Here is a 14,214-nt window from a genome sequence, read left to right as displayed (position 1 = left end):
CATCCAAAATCAGCACACCATGGTTCCTGAGCAAATAGAGTTTGTTTGGGTCGGGATTTTTTTTTGGAGGGGCATAACTGACTTTTACTGAGATTTTTCCTCCAGCCATACATTCATTTTGCTTTTGTGAAAACTCTTCCCCTTGATCCTCATGATTCTGTAGTCATCCAGTAATAGAAAACTGAGGTAATGTTATGTATGAGAAGAACAAAACAGTGGGAGTTTACCTGACCACTGCTCTTGAAAGTTTAAGTCAACTGTTGAAACTTTTTTCCAGTCTGGCACAATTATCATCAGCTTCTACCTTCAGCTTGTTAATATTGCATGGAACTGCTTGTGTTGCTGATACCAGCCAGCTCTGGTTAAAGCACATGCAGTAGGAGGGAGGAAAGGACCAAACACAAAAGCCTTACACTCCTAGCAGTAATTTTACACCCCTCCTGAACGCCAGTGGGAAGCAGAGTCTGTGCTTCACTGCCCACCAAAGGAAGAGGGTTGTCAAGGTGAAGCCAAGTACCAGCACTGCCTCTTTCCAGGGCTAGGAGAGGAAAGTCTCACAACACTGTATTTTTCTACAGAGACAGATACAAGAAGGTACAATAGATGGACCTACCACCCTCCACTTTCCCACTGAGCTACACATCCCCCAGCAGAGCTGATGGGAAATCCTGAAGGGCTACAGAGGGTTTCAGGTTGAAAAATATTTGAACAGGTATAAAATCTGTGAACTAATAAACCTGCAAAAACTGTTTTTTTTTCAGACCCTGGTCTCTTACCTCAGAAGAGTCCTTCTGAAAATCTCTTTGCTACTTTACACAGCCTGCTGCAAATATTAAGATTCTTTATTAATTTATTTATTTTTACCAGAGCACTACCAACTACAAAGCTGAGGTTTAGTTATCAGATTACTTTTTATGGACAATGCAGTAGAGCTGTCAACAAGAACAGGTGTGTGTGTAGGAGGATTGAAGAAAAGGCCAGGCATCTAATGCAAGAAATATTTAGGTTCTTTCCCATGAGTAAAGCCTGAAATCTCCTTGATACCTCTCAGGCAGTGCTGTTCACAAGAAACCATGTGCATACCAAACAGAGCAAAAGGCTTCAAAGGGTTGATCAGAGAGTGATGCAGCCACAGTAACTGCTGCTTACTTTTGTCTCATGCACAAATTCACAATGGGGCTGGGAAGGGCATCTGAAAAACTGTTGCTGCTGCTGCTGCTAGTTTCATTAGCTAAAACACATCTCCCTTGGAAAAATAAAAAAGGAATAGAAATGTCTTTTGCTGACATTGTCATTCCCTGCTGCCCAGTAAATAAATATAACATCTATTTGTCACCATGGAAACATCTTCCATGGTCCAAACTATGCAAAGGAGAGGTATTTGAGAAACTCAGAAGTCTGAGGAAATGAGCAAGTGTCTAACCTAAAACTTCATGTAGTGTCTCTTTTCACTTTGCTAATTTTTTGTTTTTCTCTCTAAGGTACAAGCATACACATTTTAGAAGAAAGCAGTGTGTATCTTGGATATGAAGCTTAAACATTTGCTTAACACACTGCCCCTACTGTGCCACATTTCTCCCTCTTCCCTGCCAGAGAGGGAGTGTAAATAACTCCTTATTTGTAAATCTAAAAAGCACTTGTTTCTCCAGGGGCACTGCATTTTTTCTTCTCATATTATGCATCAAAGTTAGAAAGACACTGCCACAAGCAACATAAATGGTATATTTACATCAACAAAGCTTGTCTTCTGCCCACAGTGTGTAGGCAGTCAGCTGGAGATGTGACAAACATGCCTCCTCCTTCCTGGGGGACTCTGTGCCACTGACAAGAGTCTGACCACCCTGCCTGCTGGGGTACAGATGCCCACTGAGGTGGCACCATGCTGGCCCCCTAAGTCCAATAGAGAGATGCCTTTCATTTGCACAATATTTGACTTACATAGGAGTGGATACTTCCTTTCATAATTCCCCTATAGCAACTGCTGCTAAATTAAGGTGAAAAAAAAATCTATCCTCCTGCAGTCTTTTATCATAAGGGTTGTGGCAACCTGCAGACATAGGAAGAACATCAAGGTGCATGTGTAAAGACATTCTTGTTTTCAGGACTCTAAACAGCTACAAACTTGGGAAGATGTATCTTTCTTATAATCCATACAACCTCCTGAGGCAAAGGAAATGAGGAAAGAAAACATTTGCCTTTATGAGTACATCTAGACAAAGCAACTTGTTATTTACCAGCTATCCAGCCATGTATAGGAACCCAACATCACACCCAAAGATTATGACCTTCACAAAACATGCATGTAAGAGACATCTTCAACATTTAATTTGGAAGAATTTGTGTTCCCTGGTAAAAGAGACAGTGCAGCTCAGGACACTGACAGTCAACCAGCAGGCTGACTCAAACAGCATTTGCATTTCTATCTACAGTCCAGCTCCAGAAGCCAATGGAGGTGTGAGGTCTGAGGTGCCAAGGAAACACAGGTATAAACAGAAAGCTGGAAACCAGCTTTAAAATGAAAATTATAAGAAAAGGGTGATTTGAGACCTAGAGGGGTCGTCAGTTCAAATGCCTTTGCCTATTCTTCCCTATGGAAACAGTAGAAGTGTGTGTATATGCTGTGCATAGAAAACAACATCTAACCTGGATGATCTCAGATCCAAACTTGGGATTTTCTGTTCTGGGTGGTTTACATTGGTGAGAATCACTTTCCTTCAGTGGAGCTGCTCCTGGTATTCACTAGTACTGTGGAGAGGAAGACTGATTTCTGCAGAACTTCACCTTTTTAGTTTTGATTTCTTTTCAGCCAAAGAAGTGACCTTAACACTAAAAAGTGAATATGAACTAGTTTCACTCCTGCACCCCTCTTTTGAGCAGCACAGGGACAATATCTGATTCCTTTCATTTTTTTAGCAGCTTATTATTTCACCTTGGGACTACAAGAACTATTAAACCTCACACATGGACACACAGACACCTCTCTTCCCTAGCAAAACTGTTTTTCCACAGGTTTCCAGTGCTTGTCCCTCACAGCTGGGGGCCCCTTGCCTGCCTGAGATACAGCCCAACCCACGTTTCTGCAAATAAGCCAGAGCAAACCAGGCACAGGCTTTGGATGGTGTTGGTATGTGGAGTTTGGGTTCATGCTCAGCTTTAGCATTTTCGAGTTTCCGTCTTCCTGAATTTCTTTGGGGTTTTTAAAAGATTTTTTCTTTCCCTGTCATCTGTCTGACATCATACACTCTCCATTAATTCCTCTCTTTGTCTTCTTTCCACAGAGAGATATCTCTAACCAGCTTTCATATCTATTGTGCTACTCTTCCTTTCTTGCTTTAGCAGTATAATTTCTTCTCATGTCAAGTGACTTCTGCCTTTTCACCCACCCTATTTTTACTAGACTTGAGACTCTGCTCATACCAATGTCTAACTGTGTAACTATCCATCATCTTTAGCTGAGTACTCTTGATTTATTCACTGTGAGAAAATCACTTGTCTACACTGCCTCCAGTACTAAGCATCAGCTATCACTTTTCTTCTCATGCCCATTGACACAACCACAGTACATGTCCTAATAATACCTTTCCAACCATTAACAATCACTTTTTTCCCAAATACCAAGAGTAGATGAAAGTTCCCTTTCAGAAACTTTTTTCAAAAAAAATTTCTCAATATGCTTCCTTTATTTAGGGTGCATAAATCCAAACAAGAAATGAGATCCCAGGGCACTGGCAATGGAAAAACATGGAAAAGACACAAAGTTATGTAGAGTGGTGTATTTTTGCACTGCCTTTCACTTTGGGGGGAAAAAAAGCCTGACTTGTAAAAACATCCCATTTCCTCCTACACATTGCAAATATAAATATGGATTTTTTTTTCCAAATGATTTCTTGCTGATTTGACCTGGGAAGTCAAAGGTGGTAGTGGTCAGATGCAGCTATGCTGGCTGAACTTTAGCAAAAAGGTGGTGCAGCTTTTAATTTCACAGTACTCGGTATTGCAAAAAAGTCTTGGTTCCTCACTTCCAGGAACATTAAAATTCATTGAGTTCAACTATTTTTTTATTAAAAATGGAAAAATGACACAAGTTTAGCTTGTGATTAGGAAGTACTTGTTTATTTATAGACCCATTTGTTGCCTAAAAGCATTTCTTTTACATAATTGCTTCTTCAGACTGTTTGCTTATGTCGATCAGAAAATGTATTTTGGAAGATTAGGTCATTTGTACTGGTGCAAATCTGAGCAATAATTCATATAAAGCAAGGTCAGTTTAAATGAAAACCATATCTAGCAGAGGGATAAACCCATTAAATTAAAAACACTGAACATAAGACTCTGTTGATCATGTACTTACAGTGGAAAATATCAAATGAAGACACTTTCTATTTACTAATTTATGTCGATGCTACAACGGTGGCATGAAATTCTCTTTAAAGTGTAAAGGTGGTTAATACATATCAGAAGGTCAAATGGGAATTGATTTACAGTTGGCAGTAAGTTAATGTTATTTCTATCAGTCACTGCAAATAGCTAAGACTTGATTTTTAAAATCAAGAAAACCAAAGCTCCAAGAGGGGTAAACAACCACAAAAGCCAACCAAAGACACTAGGTTGATCTCGCTGTTATATTTTAAGAATCTGAAGCAGAACAATTTCATTAGTAGCATCTATTACTGGGTTTTTGAAACAAGGTGGTAATTCTGTCCATAATATTGGAATTTCCATAGTTCAGGGAAAAAGCATAATTCCAGATGTATTCATCAGGCCTAAAAACTTTACACGGGTACTTAAATTTACACTTGAGAGTAGGTCTGCTGAATGCAAACCTGTAGTTCACTCGTGCCCACAAAATGAAATTGGTTTTTTTAATTTCTAATAGACAGAATTTCTTGATAATCATTACACTGAATGAGTGATTTTCAGGTTATTTGCAAAATATTTGTGGTTAAAATTTAGATACCTAAATTACGCCGTACTGTCTGTGTTCCTCCCATGGATGACTAAAATGGGAACTTACTCCATGGAATTACATCCATTCTCTGTGTTTCAGGAAAAGAAAAAAGTGTACGTACTTCAGCTACTCAAGGCTTTGCTGATTGAAACTCCAGTGAACAGAGGGGAGCTGCACAATGGTCATTTTGAAAAACATTCACCTCTGCTAAAACTGGAAATATATAAGAATTTTTCAATACGCACAGAAATATTCTTGAGCAGCTGAAGGCATTGACCAACAGGAAACCCAGGAATGAGAATAAGCAGAACTGGGGACCAGCTGTATGAAGAGCTTCCAATGAGGCTTCCTACTCCTTGAAACCTTTGTGTGTGTGATGCAGGGACATGTTTGCAGTTGGTAGGCTTGTCATAAATCCTGGGGCAATTCCATGAGATATGAGTTCCTTGGTCTCTTGGGTAATGGAGAGGATCAAAGAAAGAAATGAGGCCACAGATCACATTTTTTGTGTGCATTTACATGTAGACAGAAATACATATGCATGTAGAAAAGAAATGTAGGCTGTGCCTGGATGGAGGATCCCTGTTGGTTACCCAGCCACAGGATATAAAATTCCTGTCATGACAGGAACCATGTTGTCAAAATTGAGTTGCCCCATTTTTGATCCTCTTTTCCACCCTCTCAATGCTTGGAAAACACTTCCTGATGTGTTGCACTTCAGGCTGGTGAGTCCCCTCATGATGCAGCCAATTGACCACACGTACATCACAGCACCTCTCCACCCGTTCTGATGGGCTGCATATGTACCCATCCCAATTCACCATGCATGTAATTTTCCTTGTGATGTGCTGGTTGTCTTTTCACACAAACAGTCCTTCTGCCTCTCCTGAGGCCCAGTAAAACCTCACATTACTTAGGAGATGGTAGGGCTTCCAATGCCAAGAGGTATTTTGTCCACAGAGGGGCTGAGGATTTTCTACATTTGGTTCATCAAGAAGGGTTAAGTCATAATTTGTAAACAAAATTGAGTCTAAATAAATTTCCGTGATGCATTCTAATTCAAGTATCCCCTAAAATGTATCACTTAAAGTTAGCATTAGAAGAAAATTCTATTAAGAGGGCATGAGGTAAACTCATTTAGTTGCTCAAATTGTATAACGCAATGAATTGATATGGTAATGCATCTTCAGAGACCAGAAGTAGATAATAGAGGTGAGCAGAGGTTTTCTAGCTTGGCTTCAGAAAGGCAAAAGTAATTTATCATTCTGTTTCAGTTTTGGAGGGTAGCATTTCTCATTTCTTCTGACTCTCCCTCTGAAATTCTTAGTTTCATTTTTTAAACATCGGTTTCTGAGATTTTGTGGTTTGTTTTTTTTTTTTTATTTCAGACAGAGCTCTCCTTGAATTTGGCCACACATAGTTCCTTGGGAGATGCAGCAAGCACCAGACACTTTTAGTTTCAACCTAGTGTTTACAGGCTTTAAGGGGCTGCAGCAACCTAGGACTTGCCTCTCAGACATTCAGCTCACTTCTCTAGCTTGTATAAGCAAGGCATGGAAAGGATAAAATTATACATTTTCTTTTTTTTGGTCAGTTTTCAGGGTCAGAGGGAGACTGCAGCTATGGTTGGTGGTCATGAGTAACCTACTCCTTTATGGCCACACAAATAAGCATTATGTCTTTATTACTTACATGCATTGTCTTATATGAGCCTATTTTTAATTAATAGAAAACAAAGCCCTTTTGACCTTACCCACAGGAAATATTGCTTCTTTTATGCTAGCCATAAATTAGGCTAATACAGCCTGAGTGTCCAACATATTTCTCTCAGATAACATTCACTCAAATATTAAACAGGGAGAGAAAAGAAAGGAAAATGTTCACCATTGGCATCAAGATGGACTCTGCAATCGTTAAAAGTTGTATCAGAGTGAGAGACTTTGTTTTGCCATAACAGTTAGTGGAAGTAGAGAAAAGTATCTGATACAATTGAAACAAAAGGAAATTTTTGCAATGCAAAATCTAGTTGCCCAGACAGGAATGTAATCTGATGCTCTACTGAGACAAATATCTTCAAAGGAATAAGCAGAGAACAAAAACCTTTGCAGTGAAGAATAAAAGATGCTGTGCTAATATATAATAATTAACCGTATTAATTTGGCTGCATAATTATAGTCTCTTTGTTTTTCCTTTTGCTGTTTTAACATCAAGCAGTGCACAGCAGTAGCAATACAAAATATTTTGTTTTGCCTTGTGTGTATGCTCAGTGCTGGCAAACAGTAGATAGCTCCTCATAAATGAGCTGTCACAAATTACTCCTCGTTTGGTGGCAACATCCTTGGTCTACATCACAGCAACAGGAAGCCTAATCAATTATGCTCCTAAAATGAAATAAGAGCTCTATGGTGCCAGGGACATAGCTCATAAAATTAATTACAAGGCAAGTTTACATATTGAAGTACCAGTTTATGGAGGGACTAATAACTTTTGATGAAGACTTTGACAGGGTATTACTCACAAGAATTATGAAAACACAAAAATTTTTTTGCAACTGGCTACTCAGACCCTGCCTTGTGGCTCACAGCTGCACTTCCCAGCTGTCACCCAGGGTCTGCCCCCTTCCTTTGTCAAGTGCAGACAAAGATACCCAATGATATCACGATATCATTACCCATCTAGAGAGCAGAGAGCAGTCCCCATCAGCTGCCACATCCACCCAGACAGAGTCTCATCTCTCTGCCTCTCCCTCCTACAACTCTATGTTACATCTGCCAGATTATGGCAGGACTACCATTAGTCCAGACAGGACTGATTTCTTTTTGGTTTTAAAAGACTGGGAAACCCCTGCTAAGAAAAAGACACGGGGTATTTTTAGTGGCTGCAGAGAGGGCAAGGCTACAGGGTGAGCCCTGAGGTCTCAGGGAATCCAGCCAGGGGCAAGACATCACAACTGCCTTGACCTCAGGGCACTTCTAAAGGACTGATAATGGAAAATAGAGTTATTCAGGCATTGGTGTTTGCTCAACTGTGGAGCATAAAAATGTAAAAGGTGAATCGTGACAGATGGCAGATCTTTGGGGGAAACAAGTAATTTTAGTGGTGAAAGCAAACAAAGCAAATTGTGGCATGGATTAATGCGGAGCCTTTCATGCAAAAATTGAAAACATGTTGCTAGTCAGCCCAGCAAATGGGTGAGAAGACAGGTAAATCCTGGTATGGCCATTACTCCACTGGCTGAACTGAGGCACCAAAAGGACAAGCACCCTGCCAATATACTGCAGCCCTGGACAATAATGCAGGAATGCCATGGGCAGCAGTGGGGTGTCAGCCACTGTTTTTCCCCAGCCCACTGAGTCACCTCTTGGTCTGGCAAAAGCTGTTTAATGAATTGCCTTTATGAAGCTTCAAGACATTGAGACCCACATAGGACATGGAATGATGAATAGCCTGCCTCAAAGATGCCATTCATAATCAAATTTTAAATGTAATTCAGCTGAATGGAATCATTGCTCTTGTGTGCATCATTTACAAGGCCGGATGCTAGTCTGTGAACTGGCACGGTACCTTCCCCTGAAAGACAGGCTGTGAGCTAGCCTGCACAGGAGCTCACTCTGTGCACAAAGCCACACAGACTCACTCTGCACAGAGTGAAATGAGATGTGTGAAACAGGGGTGTGAGTAGGTGTGAGCATGGCTGTGTTTGAGCACCTTAACTTTTCTATGCATTGCCCAGTTTGAAGCAGGCATGATACAGAGGCAGCAATTGGAGACATGCTGCTGTTTTCCAAATGCTGAGTATAAGGAAAAGAGGTTGTTGAGCAAGCAAGAAAGGGACCCTTTCCATGACCTATTTGAGAAAATAAACTAAACAAAGACCCAAAGACATTGGTCAGAAAAGTTGAAAAGAAAGTTTTACAGCACTTTAAAGCGAATCTTTCAGTTCCCAAGCATAAAGGAGAAGTGTGTTCTTTAAATTGCCATTACAGAGTTCCTTCTTAGACTGGGCAAAAGATTTTTATTTAAATGGAGGTCTCCTCAGAAGTGCAAAGAGGCCTTTGGGGAGGTGCAAGGGAGGAAAAATGTAATTTTTCAGGCTCCAAGTGTTCTTTTGTGTTTTATAAACAGCTGAGTGACAGCCCAGTGATTAATAAGTTACATAAATAATTATAAGCGACATGTAGCTGAATCTAGTCCACATTCCAGACATGGTACATTAAATAAAGAGAATTCTGCTCTTCCCCCAGAAGAAAATTTATCTGGCAACAGCAGATAAATCAGAAATGATACTGTTAAAGTATATCCAGTTCTTTGGAGACACAGCTCATCAAAACCAGAAGTTTTTACTGCACTCACTTTCTCAAGCAAATTGTTTCATTTACTTCAGTCCTACCTGGTACTCATTCAGTATGAAAAATTACTTTCTTCCTTTATTCATCCTCTCTGGTTGAGCTTATTATTTACCCAGAAATGCCCATGTGAAATGGAGCTTTGTGCCAGGACAGCCCCATCAATAGGAAGGTAAATGCTAGTTTGCAGTACCAACACTGGAGCTCACAGGGAGGCTCACTGGATGTGTTTAATTGGTGATGTTTTACAGCACCACCAAGAAATTCAAGTTAAATTGGGCCCTCTCCCTTGGATTGGTACTGAAAGAAACAAACCTGAAGACACTGCCTGCCTGTGTTTTCTGTTGAAAAGACACATTTATAGCACATAGGGATTGAGCAGTAACTTTGTAAGATGTTCCTGAGGTTTTTAGAGCATCTCTCTGTCTTCCCCAGAAAACCATAAAAGGATGTAATAGAAAGGAGCAGTCTGACCCAGTACAGTGCCTTAAGATTAGGAAACAACCTTGTTTGAAATCCAGTTGTGCCCCAAGGTCTCCTCATTGTGTGGAGGGTAAGGATGTGAACTCCAATTAGAAAGTTGTGTGATGGGAATGATTCCATTACTGAAAAAACAATTGAGTAGTACTTTGAAATGTGTCTAAGATTATTTAAAAGTACAAGCTAATGCTTAACACCTCTCTTGCCCCTGTCCCAACCCCCAGCATTCTTTGTGCATGAGTTATTCTCATATTCTCATGAGTTATCTCTCCCTCTTTGTGACAGCTTCATACATTCCTTGTTCTTATGGGGAAAGGGAGTCACACAGAGACCTACTTTGCAAAGCTTTTCTTTTAATAATATATAACACTGAATGGTTTTCTATATTTTAGAGTTCCTGTGAGCTTGTGGAAACAATAAAAAAGAAGACTTCTGGTAAAGAACACTTCTTTTCGCTAATTTCGGTAAAATACTGATCATCTGGTATATCATCTTAGCAGGTAGTAGCCACAATGCCAAGAAATGTGATTACTTCAATAATTAAAGTGTGTTTTTAATGACTTAGAGTGTGAAATGAGGCATCATTTCCTAGATTCACAGATTTAAGGCCAGAAGGGACTTGAAAGATCATCTGTTCCCAGTTCTCTTGTAAAAACACCACTATTTTTTCATGGCTGGTACTGAAGCAAATGCATTCCTTCCTGTGAAGCTAAGCACAGCTTTTTCCAAAATTGATTTAATTGTAGTTTAGTGACAGAACTTAAACTTTCTATATTTACATTAAATTGCATCTTCATTCCTTTCTTGCACTTAGGACCATTTACCATTTTAAAGGCAGCTGGCTGACAGCAAGCAGAACACTAAGATTTGACTCCTAAAACCATAAATAGACACTTATTTACATTAAATTTCAGTAAAGCAAGCCCAGAACAGGAGTAGAGCAATGTAACTTTCCTGTTACCACTCCTGGCCAGAACAGCAGTGATGCCGGTAGCATCATTAGCAGAGGCAGCCACGAGCTCTTTCCATGCTCTGGACCATGAATCCCTTCAAAATGGATTGATTGCATGCTGGGATTAGCTCATCAGCTTTTCTGAGGATCAGCCAACATGTTCAGGGTCTCTCTTTTTTTTTTTTTTTTAAGGTTTTCTCATACAGGAAAGTTTCAGCTTAAGAACTCCTGCCTGGAATCTGAAGAAGCAGAGAACTTGCCAGCACATCTCACCCTTGTGCTGCCTACCCCTACTCCAGGGTACAAGAACAGGCACTTATTCAGTCCTTGCTTTCCAAGCTGTGGCCATGGACAGGGAAACCCCACTCACACCTATGAGATATTCTAAATATGAATTTTGTCTTCCTGACTTTCTTTTCTAACTAACCTTGATCTCTTTTTCCCCCAGTGTACATAAAGGTCTTATGGCAGAAATGTCAGTTTTAATCTGCTGTTTATACTTCTGTAGTAGACACTAAGGACCCCTATTTTATCTTGCAAACTTTGCCCTGACACAGCATCAGTTTAATTCCCTCATTGAGGTTCTAGCCAAGCAAAACTCACCTTGTTTTAATCTCTTGTTGTGATTCATTCAAAGCTCTTCCAAGTACATCCAAGATTTATTCTGTCATTTTAATCTGTTCTGGAGAAATAGATTATCCAAACAGATGCACATTTTATTTTTAGTTTCTGATTTGTAAGCTGCAGTAAAAGTGGGAAAAATGCAATCTTCAGTAATAACCAAAATTTTCAGAGAAATTCTGATCCATCTCAGTGACTGTATGAGAAATGCAATCAAACAAGGTAAGAGCTCAAAATATACTGGGGAGAGGTGGGTGAGAGGGGAACATTTGCTTGTTTATTATGGCACAGAATTGCTGTGCAGAACAACTGTCTATCTTCTGAGGCTTCGAGTTCACTGCGAAAATAAAATCCTCCAGCAACCAATGTAGGTGCTTTATAACCACATCAAATGTGCTCTGACTCCCTATGTGCTGTTTTTGTGGCTAGCTCAAAAATGAACCCAAGGATCAATTTCAAATGTTTCTTTTTTTGTCCTATCATATTCCACATCATACTATTGTTCTATTAGAAGAAACTTTTGAGAAAACCTCAAAAGTTAACACGCTGAAGATCATGTGCAAATTATTATAACCACTTTAGTTGCATATTGCAATTTTCAAAGGTTTTAACTGTAGAGACAATGAATGGATCTCATCAAAATGAAAACCATAGAAATAAATCAAACATCAGTAATGAAAAAAAGAGAATGATATAATTTCTATTTGTCAAGGTATAATGATGTCACCACCCATTTATCCTCTGCACTTAAAGGTTGAAGCTGTTCAACAAATCTCTCCTGAGCCACATACATCTGTTGCTTTAATGGTGCCTATAGAAAAGCTTTCTGATTAGTTAACACATCATTCATCAATTAGAACAGAAGGTAAAAGTTATTTCTCCCTACCCACAGTGCTTCATTAAAAAAATAACCTTTAATGTAATGAATGACAGCTGAATCAAGAAATAAATAAGAGGAGAGATGGTGCCTGAGGAGGTCACTTTTTTGAAGAATTCCAACTTTTCCTAGAGCAAAGGAAAATGAGGAAATATGGGAAGAGGTGTCTTAGCAGCCGCCCAAATACAGAGTTTTCTGTGGCTCAATGCAGTGGCTACTAGTGCATTGAGTATTTATCCTCAAAAGTCTTGCAAAGACAAATGAAGTATTTTAACCAATTCCAATAAGGAAGATGAGCAATTTGTCCATGTGAATCTTTATATGAATCTTTAGCTGAGAAATTTTGTTCTTATACAGTGCATGTATTGAAAGATGCCCCTCCAAATATATTAGCAAACAAATCCCTGGGTTTACAGGTAACATATTCACCTAAAGATAAAAGACAAGGATCCTGTTTTCAACAGTTTATTCAAAGAGAGCAGCATCAGCTAAAGACACCCATCACAAACCCCCTGTATCCCCAATTGCAGACAGACTTTTATCTCCATGCCTTAGCACTGCAGGTGGTGGAGCTTTCCTTGAGCACAGGACTGTGACTGCCTTCAGGGAGAGAGCAGATCTGAATCCAAATTCCCCATTTTAGATGTGTTCTAACCACTAGGCTACTGGGTAGTCAGCATGAATAGAGCCCAAGTCTTCCTCTTACAAGGGCCACAAAACAAAATACTTCAATTTTCTTAAGTTGTTCTTTTTGCATCTAAGGTTGTCCATTTTGTATTAAATGAATCTATTATATCAGGGCAGAGGTTGAAGTAGGATATTTATTTTGCCATTTAAAGTAATAACAGTAACCACTGATTCAATCCAAATTGAATTCTTCATTTGGTTTGTCCAGCAAACCAAAACATTAGGCTCAAGTCAGGTATTTGTTAGAAGCAGCTGCTGCAATTACCAAGTTAGCTGCCCTGCCTATTGCATCAAACAAACAGGGTGGATAGCTGCAGGCACACCCAGACGGCAGGGGTCCTTGGAGTGATCAAAATGAACGTGTTTCACTTACCTGGAGATGGACCCAGGGTGGCTCAGGGCCAATGACAACAGCCCACTTCAAGGGCAGTAATTCACTGTGAAAGGATGGGAACATGGAGAGCCTTGGCTGCTTCTCAGGTGGATCCCCCACTGCACCCTGAGCTGTTTGCAGTCTCCAGCTGCAGTTCCCCATTAGCTGCAGTGAGCACTGCTGGGAGCCATGTGCACTGATGACACACAATGCATTTTCATTTATGTCCCAACTTCTGGTGTCAGCTAGACCAGCTTTCCAGAGCATTGATTTCATCATCATCTTTCATTATCATCTTTCATCATCTGGCTCCTCATGGCTGTCCAGTCTGCAAGACAGTTTTTCCTCACTCACAGTGCTACAGTAACATTAGCATAAACCCTGAACTCATTTTGTTTCCCGCTATTTCTTCATCAGTAACTATTTGAGACAAGAGGAGAGAAATCAAACAGAAGACTGACCCCACCATCTATTTAGTGGAAAAGTTCCAGTAGTGGAGTCTAAGCTGATGGCTGCCAGGGCACATTCAGCCCAGAGGCAGCTCCTTTTCAGTAAGAGCAGTCATCATCTTTGGAACATGGCACTCATCTGCAGCCAGGAAACACTTTCAGGCTTTTGCCAGCATGTCTGTGACTGACAGCCCTGGCACAGCCTCTGCATTGGCTTTGCAGAGCTACAGCAGCCTTGTAATGTGCACAAAATCTGTGCACACTGGGGGTGGATTTTCCACCATACCATTGGGCTTACATTGTTGTAAATTGATGGGAAGTTAGAAGCAGGGCATCTATTTCAATTGAAATGCAGGAGGCAGCAGGCTTGGTTTTCAGTCATTTTGAGAAACAGTCAGTAGAGTAAAACCAAGAGAGATTTTGGTCATATCTTTTGTTTATAGTCTTTTTTTAGATAGGAAGCACAGTTTATGATTGAAGT

At 40.0% G+C, this 14,214-nt stretch overlaps 1 protein-coding gene across 2 annotated transcripts in view; it reads left to right on the top strand.

The window, feature by feature from the left end:
• NPVF (neuropeptide VF precursor) overlaps window positions 1-14,214 on the top strand; it is a 134,285-nt gene that overhangs the window by 78,302 nt on the left and 41,769 nt on the right. Inside the window, exon 1 of one of the 2 annotated variants that reach the window (XM_077190728.1) lies at window positions 11,466-11,569. The exons of the other annotated variant lie outside the window; for it this stretch is intronic. Coding sequence (XP_077046843.1) covers window positions 11,488-11,569 — 82 coding nt within the window. The 5' untranslated portion in view covers window positions 11,466-11,487. Of the gene's footprint in view, window positions 1-11,465; window positions 11,570-14,214 lie in introns of those variants that run through there. 2 annotated transcript variants of the gene reach the window in all.

This window comes from Agelaius phoeniceus, chromosome 1 (assembly GCF_051311805.1).
Source record: "Agelaius phoeniceus isolate bAgePho1 chromosome 1, bAgePho1.hap1, whole genome shotgun sequence".
NCBI classification, from domain to species: Eukaryota; Metazoa; Chordata; class Aves; order Passeriformes; family Icteridae; genus Agelaius; species Agelaius phoeniceus.
The sequence above is the reverse complement of the archived record's forward strand: the minus strand, read 5'-3'. Positions and strand labels throughout refer to the sequence as shown.